The following is a 21,158-nucleotide window of genomic DNA, read 5'->3' on the forward strand; positions in this document are numbered from 1 at the left end:
TAGTGTCTCTAACATGCCCTGATTCAGATGGTCCTCCCCTACAAAAAAAAAGCTGTTGTGTGTATATATATTTGAGAAGGAAACAGCTGCTCCTGGCTATATAGATTATGTATGTTTGTGAGAAACAACTGCCCCAAGTGCATAAATGGGAGAGAAGCTGTGTATGGGAAACTGCTTTAATTGTAAGTTTCTTGGGGAGGGGTCTGTCATTTGGATAGAAGTTTGTGTAGTGGCTAGCACAATGGGGTCCTGGTCTAGGATTGGCATCCCTAGGCACTACCATACAAATAATGAATCCTAATAATTAGAGAGATGCTAGTGTGAGTTTCTTTTTTCCAAAAGCAGTTTTAAGAGTGACAGCAGATCGGTAGACTATGTAAATGTGGGATGCACACCCTTCCCCTCTTGTGTATATCTGGGGTGGTGGTTCTCGTTATCAAAGGCCACTGAACTCAGCTAAATGCTCCTGTGACTGACATAAAAAGAGCACCTTGTCTGTAGTAAGAATCCTGGATGCTTTGCTCTTCGCCCCTGAATTTCCTCTTTGGGTCAGTCAGAAGTTTGGAGCGTGCCACGCTGTCCAGCTTCCACCCCCAGATGCTTGCCAGGGGTTTAAAGCATGCAGCATCTCTCCATGCATGTTCTTTCTGTATCTCTCCAGTTTCAAGATTACATTTAAAGATGATAGTATCAGAGGGGTAGCCGTACATCTGAAGAAGTGAGGTTCTTACCCACGAAAGCTTATGCTCCCTATACTTCTGTTAGTCTCAAAGGTGCCACAGGACCCTCTATTCTACTTAAAGATGATAAACCTCTATCCCTTCCCCCTGGATGAAAATGACTTATGGTGTAGCTTTACCAGTTTGATCCAAACGGATAAGATGTATTTTAATTTCAAATTTCGTTAAGTTGAAATTTTCTTCTTGGGATCCTAAAACAAAAAATATTGATACAGTCTCTAGTCGGTTAATGCTATTGTTGCCAATTTACTGCTATAGACTTGGTTTTGTTATGAGGAAACAGAACTGGTATTTGAATTTCTCTGAGAGAGAGAGAATATGTGTGATTTTTTTTGTAAAAAATTCTTAGCTGCTTATGGAGATCTCCCCCCGCCCCGCTCTGGGGAAAGTTCCTTGTCCGGCGTACCCACCCTTAATATGAAGCAATCCTATTGTAATGTGCCTTTGTTTAATAAGCATGAAATGTCAATGAGTCAAAGTAAAATTGTATCAGTGTTCCAATTATTGTAATCCCAGACAGGACATTAAGGGGCAATGTCAGGTTTAAAACCACAGCAATGAAGGTGTTTAAAACAGAAAATTTTAAAACTGTAATGTGTCACTGTGCTGTTTACACATTGAACTTATTTCACTTTAGACTATGAAAACAGACAGCTTAGTAGTTCTGCCGGGCTTGGGTTCCAAATACTTAAAGGGAAGTGTTTTTTTTGTTTTTGTTTTTGTTTTTTTTAAAAGCTTCCACTGAAACTAAATGCAAATGCATTAAAACATTTGTTGGTCCCAAAAGAAGCTGTCAAGGGGGATAAAAATTGATAATTTAGAAAAAATCAAAACCTGGATTTTTTTATGTAATAACATTTTTCTTAAAAATAATTGTTTAAAATTTGAAATTCTGACTATGTTAAGGCCTAAATCTATTAATAAATTTAAATTAAGAAAAAAAAAAAAGGCATGTATTTGCTGTTGGAGTTTTAAAGACAGTCAAACAACTGAACTGGTGGAAGTCCCTGGCTAATCAAATGGAACCAGAGTTTACTGAAGTGCTAAGCCAACTTTTGACAGCACTAGCCTCTTCGGCAAGTGTAGAGAGAATATTTTCTTCATTTCAGTTTATTGATCAAGTTCATATCAATTACTAGTTCATTCAAAGTTGAAAAAGCAGGAAAGCTTGTTTTTCTCTTCCCATCTATGAATAAAAATAAGCTGAGAGAGAAAGAGATCTTAGATCTTTTAGAACTAGTAGGATATTGTGACCAGAAACAATCAGTAAAATTCACTAGCAAAAGATATTTTCTTTGCTTAATATATCAGTTAGTTTTAAATGCAAAATATATTTTGATAAACATTTTTCTTATGTATCAGCACATTTAAGGTAGTTTTATTTAAACATTTTTAAATATTTTGTGCATTTTATTTGAATTCCAATTTCCATCCACATGCAGCTTGACACAAATCATAAATAAAAAATTATCTAGGAAATAAATGTTCACCATTTTCTAACATAAACAAATGTTAAAAATCAAGATTTGAATAAATGTGTGTTAAATTATATAATTGTTTAAATGTTTAGAGAGGTAGTGTAGCAAACAGTACAAAATTATATCTACCAATGAGTATCTACCTTTCTTTAGAAAAATAATTGACGTACAAATGGAAAACAAGATTTAAATAAAGGTTTCCAGCATGCTGATTTCAGTTATAACAATCTTAAGTATTACTTTGAATAAGTAAAATAAAATATTTAAAAGAGAAATGTGTTCTTTTTTTTAAGTTGGCAAGGCTCTTTATGTTTAGTAAAAGATACTTTAAAAAAAAAAACCCTGCTAAATCTAGAGCTAAATTTGACCACAATGTCACTTTAAATAGTTTTTGAAGCTCCCACACCAGCAGTTTTATTAGGCAAGACAAAGGAGTGGCTTTTATAGGACTTGATTAATAAAGAATAAAAGGAGGGCAATATAAATAATGCCAATCAATGGGATTTTATGGAAAATGGATGATAAACTAACGTGTAATCTTTTTTTATAAGATTACAAGTTTGATTGGTAAAGGTAATAGAGTTAATGTAATATACTTAGACTTCTGTAAGGCATTTGGCTTTTTACTGCATGGCAATTTTATATTTTTTAATTTTTAATCGAAATAACATGGCACACATTAAATGGATTTAAAGTTGGCTGAATCTCAAAATATAATTGTAAATGTGGAATCATCATGGAATAGGTGTGTTTCTAGTGGGGTTCTTTCTGCAGGGATTGCTTCTTGACTCTATACTATTTAATATTAAATTTTATTAATGACCTGGACATAAATTCATCACTGATAAAGTTTGCACATGACAGAAAAATTGGGAGAGTGGTAAATAACGAAGAGGACAGGGCACTGATACAGAGTGAGCTGGGTCACTCAATAAACTAGGTGCAAGCATACATTGTGTTTTAATATAGCTAAATGTAAATGTATATATCTCGAAACTAAAGAATGTAGGACGTACTTATAGGCTGGGGGACTCTATCCTGGGAAGTAGTGACTGAAAAAGATTTGGGGATTGTGGTGGACAATCAGCTGAATGTGAGCTCCCAGTGTGATACTCTGGCAAAAGGGCTAATTACTAAGTATCAGAGGGGTAGCTGTGTTAGTCTGTATCCACAATTGGGCTAATGTAGTTCTTGCGCGCATAAACGGGACTCTCCAGTAGAAGTAGAGAGGTTATGTTACCTCTGTCTTTGTCACTGGTGCAGTTGTTGCTGGAATATTGTGTCCAATTCTGGTGCCCACAATTCAAGAAGGATGTTGATAAAGTGGAGAGGATTCAGAAAAGGGCCATGAGAATGATGAAAGGATTAAAAAACATGTCTTATAGTGATTGAGTTCCTTGAGTCTATTTAGCTTAACAAAGTGAAGATTAAAGGGTGACTTGAGAACAGTCTGTAAGTACTTACATGGGGAACAATATTTAATAATGGGCTTTTCAATCTAGCAGAAAAAGGATCCAGTGGCTGGAAGTTGAAGCTACACAAACTCAGACTGAAAATAAGGTTTAAATTTATAACAGTGAGAGTAATTAACCGTTGGAACAACGTACCAAGGGATGTGGTAGATTCTCCATCCCTGACAATTTTTTAAATTAAGATTGGATGTTTTTCTAAAAGATCTGCTCGAGGAGTTAGTTTGGGGAAGTGCTATATAAGAGGTCAGACCTGATGATCATAATGGTCCCTTCAGGCCTTGGAATCTATGAATGATCCTATGTATTTCAGTCTCCTCTCTATGACCTTTGTAAGGAAGGTGTCTAGTTAAGAAACGCACTCTAAATCTAAGGTCCAAGTCCTCTAAGTGAATTTGCTGGTGTGCATCACTATGACTGAGCAGAGCCCCCATTCCTACTGATAGTCAATCCTTTATAGAATGAAATGTTGCAGTACTGAGATTATTTTCCAAGTTATCAGTGCTTTGATATAAATCAATTAACATTTTAGGCTGTGATTTTCAAAGGAGACTGTTGGAGTTAGGTACCTAAATCTCATTGACTTTCAGTGACAGTTGGGTGCATAACTCAGGCCCCTCTGCAAATCCCATTATTAATGCATTTATAATAAATGCATTGTAGTATAAAGCTGTTTGGAGCTGTAGTTGAAAACTCCCATTGATACTGAATTTCTTTTTAAAATACTATCAGGAATCTATTTCTTTTCTGATATTCACAGCAAGCTTCCTAACTAGAGCATTTAACTGCAACCAAAATGGAACCAGATTGCTGGCACTTAAAATAAAAAGATCGTAAAGCAGTTTTTAAACTAAGAGCTGGGGGAAAAGCTGACAGGTGCAGAGGAGCATGTGGTTTGGACAGAGACATCCCTTAGGGGAGGATCTATTAATGGATATTCTCTATGTCCTAGTAAGAGAAGAGCATGGAAGATGATAAAATATGGGTAGGATCTGATGAGAAACAGTCAAATGAAAAAGTGTCCCTTCAATTACATCATGTAATGGCAGACAGCTAAAAAGTGACAAGTATTTAAAGTGCTTATATACAAATGTTGGAAGTCTAAATCAGGCCTGCACAACTCGTAAAGCGGCGAGGGCCATATTACTCCAAAGAAAACAGCTGAGGGCCGAAACCCCCCAGCCCCGCGGAAACGCCCCCCCAACCCCAGCGCCACCCGGCCCCGCAGAAACAACCCCTCCTTCCTCAGCACCACCCCGTGGCTCCCCCCACCCCAGCTCACCTCTGCTCCGCCTCCGCCTCTGAACACTCTGCCCCGCTTCTCCCCCTCCCCGCGAATCAGCTGTTCGCGCAGGAAGCCTGGGAGGACAGAGAAGCAAGTGGCAGCTTTGTGCTCAAGCCCAGGGAGGTGGAGACGGAGCGGAGGTGAGCTGGGGTGGGGGGAGCCGCCCGCACCACAGCAGGTAACCCGGGGGGAGGGGCGCAAAGGGGAACTGCTCCCCGCCCCAGCTCACCTCCGCTCCGGATTTAAATGAAAGTAGTGCTTTGCAAACCAGTTTAGAAAGGGCATTCCATGCATAAGGTATGGAAGGTGGCAGAGAGTTATGAGACAAGCACACAAAGCAGGTTGGAGGTTATGACAACTGATAGAGCAAAGGGCACAGAGGCGGGGGGGATGTAATAAGAAACAATAGTGGATAAGCAGGGGAAAGCAGAGTTACGTACTGCCTTAAATACAACCACAAAAAATTTGAACGTGATGCAGCGAAGAAAGGGAAGCCAGTGAAGGGTTACAAAGAAGTGAGTGGCGTGGCTGGAAAGGAAACCGTGTCAAACACTACTGGGAGAGTGGGGAGACTAAGGATGAAGTAGAACAGGGGTTCTCAAACTGGGTGTCAGAACCCCTCAGGGGGTCGCGAGGTCATTACATGGGGGGGTCGTGAGTTGTCAACCTGCACCCCAAACCGTGCTTGCCTCCAGCATTTATAATGGTGTTAAATATATTAAAAAGTATGTTTAATTTATTAGGGGGGGGTCGCACTCAGAGGCTTGCGATGTGAAAGGGGTCGCCAGTAAAAAAGTTTGAGACCCACTGAAGTAGAGGCTCTGAGTTATGCCAAGGATGAGGTCATTAGTGATTTTGATGAATGTGGTATTAATGGAGTGGAGGGTGAAGCCAGGGTGGAAGCCAGGGCAGATCTCAAGACAATGACTGTAAAAGGCTCACTTGATGTATCCGGAGACAAAGGAAATTAGGGTGGTAGTTACAACAGGCACACAGTGGGGGATCAAAGGACACCGTTTCCAGAATGGGGGAGACTAGAGCATACTTGTACTATGAGAAAGAGAGGGAGACAGAGAGGTGTGAGATTAAGGAGAATGAAGGAGAGGGTGAGAGTGGGAGAAAGAAGCCAGGAGGGAATTTGGGGCACTATGGCAGGTGACATGGTAAGAAACCTGTGAGAATGACAAGAAAGGAGGGTGTCAAGTATCGGGGATAGCCATGTTAGTCTGTATCCACAACAATGAGTCCGATGGCACCTTAAAGACTAACAGATTTATTCGGGTATAAGCTTTTGTGGGTAAAAAACCCACTTCAAGATGGAAGAAGAAATTGTTTTTTTACCCACAAAAGCATATGTCCAAATAAATAGGTTAGTCTTTAAGGTGCCACCGGACTCCTTTTTGTTTTTGAAGAAAGAAGGGAGATTACCGCAGGTCCTGTCAATCTTCATTATGAAATCAGCAAGATCCTACAAGGTGAAGAATAAGGATGTAGGAGGGAGTGGGAATTAGGGTCGTTTTTGAAAAAATCAAGGGTTGCAAGTGAGCAATGGAGGTTGTGGAAAAGTGATTCAATGAGGGTGAAGAAGCAGTATTGTGGCCACAGGAAAATGGCAGAACTAAGAAGGGAAGAGAATTCATTGTAGTGAGGGAAGCTGGTGTGGTTATGGGACTTTTTCCCCAGAGACATTCAGTGGTTCAGGAGAAGAATCAGATGTGGGGAGGTGAAAAAAGTTTGGGGTTAGTGATGTGGATTACACAGTGTGACAGGAGCAAAAGGATCAAGAGGGGAGGAAAGACAAAACAGAAGAGAAGAGAGGACAGAAAGTGGCAGAAAAGCCATGGGAGAATCAAGTGAAGGGGCATTTTTGTTTTACCGTCAATAACTATAACTCTACAAATTTGACGGGGCACTGCTCTACAGAAATTAACATTCATGTATGCGTATTTTAACAAAACAAATAGGAAATATTTCTTGTGCTCACATTGCCAAGTATTCAAATTAACTTCTTCCTACCATTTGCAAATATCCCAAATCCAAGTATAGTCTTAGTTTCATTTTAATGATTGAAGATAAAATAATCAAGTAAAAAATTATGCTTTCATTACGACGTTATTTGCCCATCTGAGCAACAGTTTGAGTTAAATAAACTATTCCTAACACAAAACACAACAGCTTAAATAACACAATGAAAACTGGCAGATGAAAAAACACTTTAAGAGACTAATCCCTTATTAACTAGGCTCTCTATGAGCTAAGATCAAGCGTAGTACCTGTTCTTATCAGTTTAATATCTGATATGTTCTTTATTTAGTAGATATTAATAGTAAATAGTAAATATTAATCAGCACAGAAATGATTTTTATGCCCCAAAAAGTAAAATTTCAGGAAGGTTATAAATAACAAAGCAGAAAACTACTTGCAAAGATCTCTTAATACCAGTGTGGGAAAGAGGAAATGTAGAAAACTTACACAACAGTTTAAAGGGGACAATCTTCACATTAATTTACAAGAGCCTAGTGTTTCCTACCACACCTCGGTCCAGAGACTTCACACTTTCACTATGGGTGCAGAAAAAACAGTGTTATGGTGTAACACCTGAAGCTTTGCTAAGAACTTCCTTGTAAATTTATTTGCAATACATTTCATAGGTAATTTCAAGTTAAAGTATTCTGATCACTTTCCATGTTCTACGCATCACAAAGGGCAGGTCTACACTACGGCAGGGATCGACACTCGGAGATCGATCCACTGGTCAATTTAGTGGGTCTAGTAAAGACCCGCCAAATCGACTGCAGATCGCTCTTCAGTCAATCCCTGTACTCTACCCCCAATGAGAAGAGTAAGGTAAGTCAACAGGAGATTTTCTCCCGTCGACCCCCTGCAGTGTAGACCCAGCGGTAATGCAACCTAAGGTACATCAACTCCAACTATGTTATTCACACAGTTGGAGTTGCATAGCATAGGAATTACTATCCACAGAGATGCTATGGTACAGTTTGGTTCATTTAAGATTTTTACTTCATTTGATTCTACATTTTCTTTCACATATAGTGCCACTCCCCCACTAGCACAACCTGTTCTGTCCTTCCGATATATTTTATACCCTGATATTACTGTGTCCCGTTGATTATCTTCATTCCACCAAGTTTCTGTGATGCCTATTGTATCCATATCCTCATTTAATACAAGGCACTCTAGTTCACCCATCTTATTATTTAGACCAGGCCTGCACAACATGCAGCCCGTGGGGGCTCACTGTGCGGCCCATGGGGGAATTCTAAACCCCACGCACACATCTGTCTCGCGTCCCAACCGCACATTGGTCGGGATGCCCTTTAACCGCTCGCTCATCATCACTGCCAAAGTCCCGAGGCTGGCGTGGCGGCGCTTCCTGGGGCAGCTCCCGGTGGCGTGCCCGCCCGCCGACAGGACCCAGCAATGTGGGCGGCTGAGTCCAGCCCAATCAGAGCTGCGGCGGGGCATTCAGCCCCCCCCCCCCCCGACGCCAGCGCAAGGATATTTTTTCACCCTTGCGCGCCCCCGCCCCGAGCGGGACACGGGCACGGAGCCCTCGTGTGCTGCCGGCGCCCTTCCCCCCCGCCCCCCCAGCGGGACACAGGGATGGAGCCCTCGCGTGCTGCCGCGCCTCCACCCCCCCCCCCAGCCCCAAACGGGACACGGAGCGCGCGTGCCCCCCAAGCAGGACACGGAGCCCTCGCGTGCCGCTGCCCCTCCCCCCTGCCCCAAGCGGGACACGGGCATGGAGCCCTCGCACGCTGCTGGCGCCCCCCCCCCCCCAAGTGGGACACAGGCACAGAGCCCTCGCACGCCGCCGCTGCCCCCTCCCCCCCACTTTATATAAATTATTTTAACATTTCTGGAGGTTTTACTTTTCTAGCTACTCTTAAGGTGCATGGCTTTTGTTGAGTGTCTTCTGGATCCTCTGTTTAATGGAATACAATCAGCTAAAAAAATCAGTTATGTTTGATTATTATATTTACAGATAACATCTAAGATTGCTATAACTTAAATAATTTGGTGGGTTTTTTTTTTCTGTATCTTCAGTTTGCATCTGACAGAACATTATGTTCATCATCATTTAATTGCAGTAGGGCCCAAATCCTCAGTCAGGATCCAGGGTTACAAATGTATAGGGAAGCACATTGCCTGTCATATCGATCTTATGATCAGAGGCTCTGATCCCTCAAGCTGATAAGTTCAGGTGGGCCTCTGCGCTTATATGAAGCCAGTTGACGACAGTAGGATTTTGTGTGCACATAAAACGCTGTCCATGTGGCTCCAGTTTGCAGGCTTGAGGCTTAATTTAAGATGTGGCATAAACAAGTGAGTATGAAAAACAATTGGAGGGCAGACAAGGGCAACAGTAATAAGATTATGTACATAGCCTATGTAACTGCACAGCTGTATGGTTCCAGAACTTTTAAGTGCTTTTTTCCCTCCTCCTTTTTAAAAGAAACTATTTTTTGTTTTGTAAATGTGAATAGTGGGTATAAGTGCGCTTGGGACTGTGGCAGGGGAGAAGCCAGGAGAGATGTTGGTGAATGATGGATTACAAAACACGGGGCGGAAGATGAGAGTGGGTAAAGGAAAATGGCATGCGCATTAGGGAAAGAGGCATGGCACTATTTGGGGAAATGAGTCCATGATATTAACAATGAAAGTCTTGGAGAACAGTCTGGGAGGAGGTGAATCCCAGTGAGGAAGGAGTGGTCGTCCCTCATGCCCTAGTTCTTCCAGAGCTGCAGTCCCAGTAGTCTGGGGAGTCAGTTTCCTTAAACCCTACAGAGTCAGCTACGGTTCATGCTACAGCTACACAGGATTTTGTAACTAATTAGAACCATAATCAGCCTAAGTGGTAACAAGTTATACAGCTTGGCTTGTATCCATATAGCAGATTTTCTGCCCTCACAGTGTTTTCATTCACACCTCGCACTCTGCCTAATTGTGTTTGTAGGAATGATTTCTGGGACTCTGTTCCATGACTCAGAGTCTCTGCACCACATTCTATGGATATTTTAAAGAATTTCCACAGTGCAAAAATGTGGGATATCTGCCTGAATGCGGTGTAGTTGTAGAGATTTGAAAAAGAGCTCTTGTGTGGCTCAAAAGCTTCTCTGTCACCAGCAGAAGTTGGTCCAATACAAGATATTATCTCACCCACCGTGTGTCTTGGATGTCTGCCTGCACAATTATGAGCTGAAGGAGGAGTAGACTTACTTATGGGGTACAGTTAGTATGGTTAAGGGTTCTTGTTCATGCAGCATAATACTTCTGTGCATAGCTACTTGCAGGAATCAAACTGTGTCAGACTAGGCAGGTAAGAGGGTTGGCATACTGTTAAGATTCTCCTGTTAACTAACTGATCATGTTTTGTGGATATTAACTGTGTTTTTAGCTAACCTTGTCTCAAGCCATTTAAAGACATTTAAAAATAAATTTAAAAAATTGTTAGGCAGATCTGTTAATACATTTTTTTTTGGCTGAAAGCCCCTTACACATGTTAACAGGGGAGCAGCAAAATAGTTAAATTTTGTAAAGGGACATTTTCTTTAAACGGTGCTGGGTTAGAAACTGCATTTAAAAAGTAGCATTGTCATGTTAAAAAAAATCAAGTTGACAATGTCTTTAACTCATTTATATCCTTAACTCTCCAAATCTCCTTTTTAGTTGGCTATTAGGAGTGACCATTTTCCAGCTAAACTGGTGCATTGAAACTTGTTTGACCCTTGTTCAGTGAAAGACAATCACTAATATGGCAGCACCTGACTACTTTATTCCCCGCACCTCCCCAAGTGTAAGTTTAAATCACCTGGAGAGAGCTACATTATGGGTTGGGAGGTAGAGTTTCCTGTGCATTAAAGGGCACCATTATCTTTTTTTTTTTTTTTTCCTTATGAAGAGATGGGAAAACACACTCTAAAAAAAGAGAGAGAGAGCGAATGAATCTGCTTTAGAGCTCTGTGTCCTGGGTTTTAACATTTGGTATCAGGCAGCTTTTTTACTGGCAGTGATTTATTTATTTTTGACTTGTAAACAGTGCATGGAAATACTGACTAGTGTTGGCAAGAACTTACGCTGCTTGATCTAGTAAATATGTAACTCGAATATTTTAATCACTCTGCTTGCTCCCAAATTTATAAAGTCTATTCTTGAAGTTAATCAATAAGCATTAAAGTAGCACTGCAAAATTTTAGTCATCCATTTATTTAGGGTGAGTAACTTCTTTGTGAAATAAGTAAAATACCATTTGTTTCTAAATTTTAATCAGTCACTATTGGAAAAGGTGCATGAGTAGAATTTCTGTGCCTGATCTGGTAAACTTCTATGACAATCTTGCAAGGCTGTAAAATTTAACAAAGGTGTTTTATTTAAATATTCTTCCATAAATCTGGCAGGGGTGTGAACTTTTTGCCATTGTACTAACCTGTTTGTGGTAGGCATTCTTTTCCCTTTGAAACAGGAAAATTAGCATATATCTCCAGTAGCTCAGGTGAACAGGGGGACGCAGTTTTCTGAAAAAGCAAATGATCGTTTGAATGCAAATAGAGAAGTGGGATATTTCAATCTAACCCGCCAAGAAAATAAATTCATATTTTTGGCATTATTTCTTTATAAAACATGTGTGTTTGATATTGGATCTTTAGTTAGCATTTTTTAGTTTATTATAAACAATATACTCTTAGAATCATAGAATATTAGGGTTGGAAGGGACCTCAGGAGGTCATCTAGTCCAACCCCCTGCTCAAAGCAGGACCAATCCCCAGACAGATTTTTACCCCAGTTCCCTAAATGGCCCCCTCAAGAATTGAACTCACTACCCTGGGTTTAGCAGGCCAATGCTCAAACCACTGAGCTATCCCTCCCCCGGTTGTTTTGTTTATTTTTCTTTCTGACTGCAGTGCTACTTTTTTTGTCAGTGATATGTTAGTTTTAGAAAGGGAGCCTTGTATCAAGTGGTTATGGACGTTATCTTGCTAGACCTTGTTGTGATGTGAAATATATCTAGGCAGTGCAAACAAAATACAGGCTCATTTTATTAATCCAGGCTAAAAAGAAAATTATTTTCAATTCTTCTTTTACTCTTAGGAGTTGTTTCTTAAATTTTGTTGTTGTTTGTAGAGGCAATTGTTGCTTCTTGCTTCTATATGCAGGATTTAATTGGACACAATCCCAAAAGAGAAACCCAATTTGTCCTTAAACTTGATACCATCAGTTTCATCCTTGGAATAGGTGCACCATGATTTTCTCTGAGGTGTCTTCTTTCCCAAGCATTTAGCAGCAGAAATGTTAGTGTCATTAAGAAGGAATTTTGAAGCTTTGCTTCATCTAGGCAGCTGCCCATTTCCTTGATTTACTTCTCCAGAATAATCTTTGCGTGGTGGTGTGACCTCTCAGGAAAAGTTAGGGATAAAATGTCTAAATCCATCTCTAAGCTCTATAGCAATCCTTTCCTAGCTAGTGCTTCCATGGATGTAGTGAAAATCTTAACCAGAACCCTGGCAATCCATGGGACAGCCTGTAGGTAACTAGAGACTACTCCCTAGGAAAGGAAATGCCCATGTGAAACGGGTGCTGGACTCACTTAAATTTGCAAGTGATAAACTTTTGAGGAGGCATTAGAAGGGGAAAGAAAGCTGATCAAGAACACCCTATGAAAAAGAAAAGCATGGCCTTACAGCCCAAGAAAGAACTTCAGGCCAGGCTCACGGTATATCTGTTTTTTCATCTCTTCTCTTGGAAACAGTAAACTTCTGAGAAGGGAGTCATCCTGCACCAAGGATAGGCAGTAGAATAGCCATGCATACTAATCTCAACCTCCCCTCTGTGTGACTCAAGGGACTCTCCTCTGAGTCCCCTAGACCTGGAGGGAAGGGACAAGACCCCCTGGTTCTCTGATAACATCTGCTCAGAATTCTTATTCCAGGATGTAGCCCAGTGACTCACTACCCGATGCGCCACCTGTGATGTTGTGGGTTTTTTTCTCTAGTCTAGCTGCCCAGGTCTGCTGGTGGATCCCTTTTGCCTTGTGACTCCCTCTCCTCCTTACTTTAGCCCTGTTCTTGGCATTCTTTTGAGGGGCAGAGATAAGGTTGCACGGTGTGGGGAAGTGTCACTTCAAGTCATTTCCCAGTTATCGAACAGTGTTATCCATGATCAGATTTGTGTAGCCAGTCCTTCTCCTTAATGATGAGACCTTTTTGTCTCATTACTATTTATATAGATTTTGATATCACACTCATCACTGTAGTATCTGAGCCATAGGTGCCAACTCTGTGGATGCTCCGGGGCTGGAGTGCCCATGGGGAAAAGATGGTGTGTGCAAAGCACCCACCGGCATCCCCCCATCAACTCCTCTCCAGCGCCTATGACTATGCTAGGCAAAAGTTTGGGGTTAGCTACTCTCAATTTGTGCCTAATCTAGACAAGTGCAGTGACACTCGCTCATTTATTCTCTTGCTCATCCATGCACACTTCACACCAATCTCTTCTCCTCTCACAAATACACACTTCACATTTGTTTTTCTCACTAGCTGCTTCACCCCCTCAGCTCTGACATATCTGGAGTCACCCAACCCATTCTCAAATCCACTCACCCCTGGCCTTTTCTCCAAGTAATTAATTCTGTTCCCTGTCAAATGAATCAGTTCTCTTTTCTCACCATCCCAGCTCCTCAGTTCTCTTTCTCCAGTCTATTAAATCTATCTCTGCGCCTCCCCCTCCCCCTAGTACTGCTATTTTTAATGGAGGCCATTGCAGCTCTTCCTTCACTCATTCTGATGCTGAACCTGTGGTAGGATAAGGGGATCTTACCTCTACAGTGGCTTTCTCACTGTCCAGGCAGCTGTATCATCAGTCTGCTTTTGATTCACATTTTTAAAGTCTTCTTTGCAGCTATATTTAGTTTTATCATTAAATGAAAGCTTGATAATGGCTTGAGTTGATGCCATTATATGTACTACATAGGAAAGCTTCCTACTCACCCCATGTGCATGGGAATTTGCAAGACTATAAAATATGTAGTATTTGTAATCTGTTTTTGCTACCATATGCTCCTCCATACGTCCTTCAATACAGCTTCTGACTGAATAAAATAATTCTGTTGTGCAGGTTCAGCAACAGGTTCATCCCAGTTTTTCAGCAAAAGAAGATTCCCTCTATTATATTGAAGAGTTGATACTTCAGCTGCTAAACAAACTATGCATTGCACAGCCACGGACTGTCCAAGATGTTGAGGTGAGAAAGGCAAAGCTGTCTTAACTAATACTGGAAAACAGGTGCTTGCTTACAAAATGACTGTACTCAACTATTGTAAGTAATCTGTTAATTTCTAACAAGATAGAATATACATAGGGCATGTTTCTGAAAGATTAGTCAGTGTTCTGCTTTCAGAAATGCAGTTTAATATGAGCTGCAATTAGTTTCTGTTCAGAAGTCTCATAACTATCTTGTAATATTTAAAATATTAAATCTATTGTGTTTTTAACAAACACAGAAAAGCATAGCTAGCTGCAAATGTTTTGTATTGCTTTAGTTAAAATAGACCTTGAACTTTAGAATTAAAGCTTGGAGGGATTTAATCTTTCTTTTTAGTTAATCCACAAAAGCAAAATGTAAACATTTTAATGTAATGAATTTAAACTGCCAATTTAGGTCCTGATCTTGCAACTGATAGTGAGTGGGCAGGTTGCTGTTAGTGTATGGAAATATGTTGAACTCCGTGAGGCTCTATATTCTTGCAGCTGTCTGTCTATGGACTCAAGTATCAGGGGGTAGCCGTGTTAGTCTGTATCTACAAAAACAACAAAGAGTCTGGTGGCACCTTAAAGACTAACAGATTTATTTGGGCATAAGCTTTCGTGAGTAAAAACCTCACTTCTTCGGATGCATAGAGTGAAACTACAGATGCAGGCATTATCACTCTATGCATCCGAAGAAGTGAGGTTTTTACTCACGAAAGCTTATGCCCAAATAAATCTGTTAGTCTTTAAGGTGCCACCAGACTCTTTGTTGTTTTTGTCTATGGACTGTCAGTTACAGAATTGGGGCCTTAATGGGCTGCACTTTTTAATAGACACATCCAGAGTTATGTTGTCGTTTTAAATAGCTGCTATCTTTCACATTAGAAAAATTGACTTTCTTAAAAAAAAAAAAAAAAAAAAAGGCTGTCTGTGTCTGTGTCTGTGTCTGTGTCTGTGTCTGTGTCTGTGTCTGTGTTAAAAACCAGCCTGACTTGCTTTGTAGAATATTAGACAAATTATAGCTATGTGTGTAAGGCATTTTCAGTCCACTACAAGGTGATGGTCTCATCTAATATTCTACAGATTTGTTATGGAAATGAATCATTTGTGAGTACTTATAAAAATGTAAAACATGTTTATTTACAAAATTGATTGCCTGGAGGGTTTGAGGTTCTTATTGTGAGTTGTGGTTTTTAAATACATTACTTGACATTGAGTCAATTAATCAATTGACAATATTGGTTTATGATTGTTTTATATTGTTGTTGTACAAAGATTTGTAAAAGCTAAATAAACTTACTTTGTATATGTCTCTTAATAGCCCTTGTTATTTCTAGTTACCACCAACGGAGTCTGGATTTAAACTTTATATGTAGAGGTGAAAAGCTCTGTGTTCTGTCTCCAATCCCCAAGCTATCCAGTCCTCTAGAATATAGAGCAATGCTTTGCCAGGTCAGAGACTGTCACCTGCTCGCCAACCCTGTAATTTCTGTCTTCTAATACAACAAAAGGAATGCTGAAATAAGTTTGTGTGTGTGTGTGTTAATTTCCTATTAGGTGAAATTATACTCTACTTGTATGAGCTAAAAATGTTAGGTATGTATTTTATTAAACAATTACACCAGTATTGATTTAAGTAAGAAACTTTATGCCTATAAGATTCCCAAGTCCTCACACATTGTTTCTTAGAGAAAAGAGAGATGCTAATCTTTTATAAAACTGCCAATACTTTATCTGAGCAAAGAGATATCTCGGCACATAAGATTTTAGCTATACACAGGATTTAGTTTTAGTTGTTTCTTTTAAAACATATTTTTTTTTTAGGTAGTGAAATAATAATATTGATAAAAGCACTTAGTAATGTAACCTACCTAGACTTAATTATTTCATTAAAAATGAGGAAGTATGTTTAAAGAGTTCCCAAGACCAGTGGTACACCTTGAAGGTCAACAGACTTAAACTCTGCCAGATGAATGTAGGAATGAGTCAAGGTCTATTTGTGGAGATCACTCTGCCACCAGACCACTGAAGCGTAAATCTGGAGATTGTTTGCTGAGATTGTCAGCTGTTCTCAGTTGTCATGGTAGAACACAAGGAGAGCAGTGATCGAAGAGCCTCTTCATGCAAATATCTACACATGCAAGTAGCTCCCATTGGAGTAAATGGACTATTTGCATGTAAAGTTAAGCATGTGCATAAGTGTAAACAGGAACAAGAGCAAGAAACCTAAACCATAAAGGGCTTAAAGATTAGAAACAAAACTTCGAATTGTTTCCAGCTATAAACAGGAAGCCAATGCAGTCTTAAGCCCAAGTGTCACATGCACTCTGTGAGATGAACTGAGAAGTCCGTGGACAGCTATGTTCCACATTACCTCATTTTCTGGGGGACTTTCAGGTGCAGTCCCAAGTGAAGTTGATTGTGGTAATCCAGTGTAAAGGTCACAAAGCTGTGGATAACTGTGGCAAGCCTTGCATCCAAGAGGAAAGGTTGCAATCTGTTGACCTGGTATAGGATAACAAAAAGGACTGTTAGCCAGTATTGCCATGTGGTCATTTAAAAGAACTTTGAATCTAGCAAGGCCTACAGATTATACACCTTCCTGTCAAAACGTGGGCAAAAGCCATTTATTGAGGGGACACATCAACTCAGTCATCTCCTGGATGATTCCTGCAGCTAATGAGTAAAATCTCTGTCTTGTCTGAATTGAGCTTCAGCCATCTAGCCCTCATCTAGATGTCAGTCTTGACTAGACACTGGGAAAACTACCATTCAGCTCTGGTGACAGTTAAAAAGTAGAGTGGTATGGTGGCACCACAGCCCAAACCAAGTGTCACATCTGATGTTGAGGGAGATGAGAATAGAGCCTAGCAGCACCCCCCTGGAAGGCCCCTGCAGAAGAGAAGCAATTGCCCCTGACTACCTTCTGGGCCCACGGAAGAAGGAACAGAGCTTTTCACCTACTTCTATCACAGACTCTCGGTGACTGTGGGCAAGTTACATCTCCTCTCTGTGGTTTAAGGTAGTGGTGCCCAACTTTATTACACAGGAGAGCCACATAAACCTAAGCCAGAGGTCCCCAAACTGAGGGGAGCAGGGGAACGTTTTGGGGGGGCATGGCGGAACCTGGGCCAGCCCCCATAGGGGCAGGGAGGGAGCATTTCTCACCTCTGCTCCGGCTCTGGCTTGCAGCTCCGCACCCAACCCCGGCCCTGCCCCTAGCCTCGGTCCCATGCTGTGGCTCTGTTCCCAGCCCCACTCCCAACTCCAGCCCCCTTACCCCACCCCCCTGCTCCCAGCCCTGGTTTGGGGGGGGGGGGCATGGACAGGGGTAAGGGGGTGCATGACCCTGAAAAGTTTGGGGATCACTGACCTAAGCACAACCTTGTGTGGGCCAAACAGCTTCTACATACTTCCTTGTATAAACTAAAATGATGTAAACATGGTGACAAAAGGCTAATGAATGAGCCATTAGTATATTGTGTTGAAACAGGCCGTGCGCCTTATGAAATGCTGTGGTGGGCCGTAGATTGGGCACCTCTTCTTTAGGGTATGTCTACACAACAACTAGACACCTGTGGCTGGCCTATGCTAGCTGACTTGGGCTCATGGGGCCCATGCTGTGGGGCTGTTTCATTGCCATATAAACTTCTCGGCTTGGGCTGGAGGACCCCACAGGGTGGGAAGGTCCCAGAGCCCAGGCTGCAGCCCAGGCCTGAACATCGACGCCACTATGAAACAGCCCTGCAGCCCAAGCCCCGCGAGCCCGAATCGACTGGCATGGGCAGGCCAGGGGTTTTACTTTGCTTTGTAGACAGACCCTTAATTCCCCATCTGTAAAATGAGAACAATATCTTTGTCTTTTCCGTTTAGACCGAGAGCTCTTTAGTATCCTCTCTTACTGTGTTTGTACAGTGCTCAGTATGATTTGGGCCCCGTCAGTTGGAACTTCTAAGTGCTGTCATAATGCAAATAACAAAGGGCAGGAAGGACTGTTTTGAGGTGAGATTTGAAAGGGTGTTTGTTCTGTGGGGAGTAGAAGACTGTTTCAGCCTTCGAGGTGGGGCTGCATAGATTCATAGATTCATAGATTCTAGGACTGGAAGGGACCTCGAGAGGTCATCGAGTCCAGTCCCCTGCCCGCATGGCAGGACCAAATACTGCCTAGACCATCCCTAGTAGACATTTATCTAACCTACCCTTAAATATCTCCAGAGACGGAGATTCCACAACCTCCCTAGGCAATTTGTTCCAGTGTTTAACCACCCTGACAGTTAGGAACTTTTTCCTAATGTCCAATCTAGACCTCCCTTGCTGCAGTTTAAACCCATTGTTTCTGGTTCTATCCTTAGAGGCTAAGGTGAACAAGTTCTCTCCCTCCTCCTTATGACACCCTTTTATATACCTGAAAACTGCTATCATGTCCCCTCTCAGTCTTCTCTTTTCCAAACTAAACAAACCCAATTCTTTCAGCCTTCCTTCATAGGTCATGTTCTCAAGACCTTTAATCATTCTTGTTGCTCTTCTTTGGACCCTTTCCAGTTTCAAAGGAGAAAAACCAAAGATTAAGAGACAGAGAGAAATGGAGCAGTTAGAAGCAAGGAAGCGATGGGGTACAAACATGAATAGGGAAATTAGGTGACTGATTGTTTTGTAAGCTTCTGTATGCTGACTGGTACTGCATTTCTTATGTTTGGGCAGGAGCGAGTTCAAAAGACATTTCCTCATCCAATTGACAAGTGGGCTATTGCTGATGCACAGTCTGCTATAGAGAAACGAAAACGAAGAAACCCTCTCCTCCTACCTGTGGACAAGATACATCCCCTATTAAAGGTATTTTAGATAAGTCTAAGAGTTAATTTTTACTTTATGCTATGTTTTGCTTGTTTAGCATAGTACCTTTAAATATTTCTTTTCAATTTGTGTGTAAACTATCATAGAAAAGATAAATCCAGATCAGTTTCTGATGTTGATTGGAAGAGTAAAACTAGCCATTTTAGTATACTGTATTTACGTAAACGTAGCACTAAACCAAACTTTTGAATCTCTCTTGTGGTAGACTTCATTTATTAAAGTGCAGTTCTACTCTGAAAAGTTAAGGACATAAAAAAACGGTGTCACCTTAGCTCACATATCTGCTCCCTTTATGTATTCAGAGTTCTACCGGTCACCTTTAGTATCTGCATTTACTGCTTTTTATTGGCACTGTCGAGCCAAAATAGCTAAGAGTGATAGAACTGGGTACTAGTCCTTGTACATTAACAACAGAAATGTTCACTGAATTCCAAGCAATTACATTTGTGCAGACCTGTTGGAGTCAAAAGGTGTCACTGAGGCATAATTGGACACCAGTAGGTTTTCCAAGGCAAAACAGAAGTCCTAATTTGAACTACAAAACATTTATGGGGGGAGGGTTTGAGAAGGAAAGTAGCCAAATTGACACTCAGATCCCAGGTTGAGTGTGTAGAGCTGGCAGGTAAATTTTACTTTCAAGCTAAGCAAATTTGATATGGAAATTATTGAGTCACAAACGTTTAACCCCCCAGTGCTATTTGTAGTGTCATTTTTCTTAGCAGAACAGCATTTCCAACTTTCAGATCAGTGCGGCTGTAGCAATAGCTGAATTAAGTTCACTTCATTGCATGTGTAAATGGAAGAGGGTTAGATATCCCTTCCTCAGCCTTCCTCCCCATAGCCTTAGGAAAAGGAAAGTAAGTAGATATTCCTTGACTCATTCATACTTGTTCCATGTCACCCAGGGTCAATAAGTGACAAGGAAGTTCTAAATAAAGAGACCACAGAAACAGCGAGGAAATAAAAGGCTATTGCTTTTCGAACATTGTAGTTTATTGATGGCTTACATTGAGTAATTTACAAGTATACTTTAGAAGGGAGCTATTAAAGATTAGCAAGTTTTGGGAAGCATTTCTGAGCTGTATATAGAATACGATATTATTTATACAGTGAAATGTAGCTGTAGTTAAGATATTTAGTAATTAGCCTTCTGAATAAGGGCCATATTTTTCTAAGTAAAGAAATAACTGGTACTGCAACATTGACATGCTTAGTCTTCAGTTTAGTAAGTTAGCTTCTTAAGGTCAGGGCAAACAATTTATTTTTTATTTTTTGTAATTTGTGTCAAAGTGCTCATTTGCTTTGAAGGGAACTAGGTTTGTTACATGTTCAGGGACACCTTACTGCTCAATTTCTAGAGTAGGCGTGGCTCTTAAAGGTACATCTCCTTTTCCCGTATTTAGAAATTTGTTAGAAATCTCTGCTTGGAAATATTATTTAAATACAAAATTATGTACCAGCATGTGAAGGTGCGCTCTTTAAAAAACATGTGGTGACATTCTTTTATATCACTGCAAATTACTTTAAAGGGTTTAAAAAAAAATTAAAACTGTTGTGCTATAATATGTACAGTTCTAAGAAAGAATTAACTGTCTAAAGTTCTTATGGTTTGTCTAACACAGCATTTCTCAAATACTGCCACTGTGGCCACATATGGCCACCAGGGGCTTTTCTTGCGGCCACAGCCCCGGGCAGTGATTGGGGCGGGGGTAAAGCAGTGGTCCCTCCCCCAGGGTCACCAGGAGGGGTTGGACCCTGTCTGGTCCCCCCTCTGCCCCTCCCGAGACGCACATGGTGGAGGAACAGGCAGCTAGTGAGTTCCCCACCTTCCTGGGGACAGTAGGGTCGGGCTCCAGCCCTGGCATGGCAGGCAGCAGGCTCTGGCCATGGAGCTCCAACCCCCGGCTGTGGGGCTCCCCTCCCTCCATCACCCTGGCCTCCGCCAGCCCATCATGCATTCCCCCCGTCTTCCAGTTCCCCCCTGTCGACCTCCCCATCCAAGGCTTAATTCGTCCCCGGGCTTGCCAGGACTGAGTAAGTCTACTGCTGTGAAAAGTGATATTTGTATG

The 21,158-nt window shown here is 41.2% G+C and overlaps 1 protein-coding gene and 1 pseudogene across 1 annotated transcript in view; both read left to right on the forward strand.

The window, feature by feature from the left end:
- SOS2 (SOS Ras/Rho guanine nucleotide exchange factor 2) overlaps positions 1-21,158 on the forward strand; it is an 88,776-nt gene that overhangs the window by 3,994 nt on the left and 63,624 nt on the right. Inside the window, exons 2-3 of the mRNA XM_054026664.1 lie at positions 14,105-14,230; positions 18,937-19,068. Of these exons, the coding sequence (XP_053882639.1) occupies positions 14,105-14,230; positions 18,937-19,068 (258 nt within the window). The remainder of the gene's footprint in view (positions 1-14,104; positions 14,231-18,936; positions 19,069-21,158) is intronic.
- LOC128837511 (U2 spliceosomal RNA) lies at positions 7,216-7,314 on the forward strand (annotated as a pseudogene).

Source organism: Malaclemys terrapin, chromosome 4 (assembly GCF_027887155.1).
Source record: "Malaclemys terrapin pileata isolate rMalTer1 chromosome 4, rMalTer1.hap1, whole genome shotgun sequence".
In the NCBI taxonomy this organism is placed as follows: domain Eukaryota; kingdom Metazoa; phylum Chordata; order Testudines; family Emydidae; genus Malaclemys; species Malaclemys terrapin.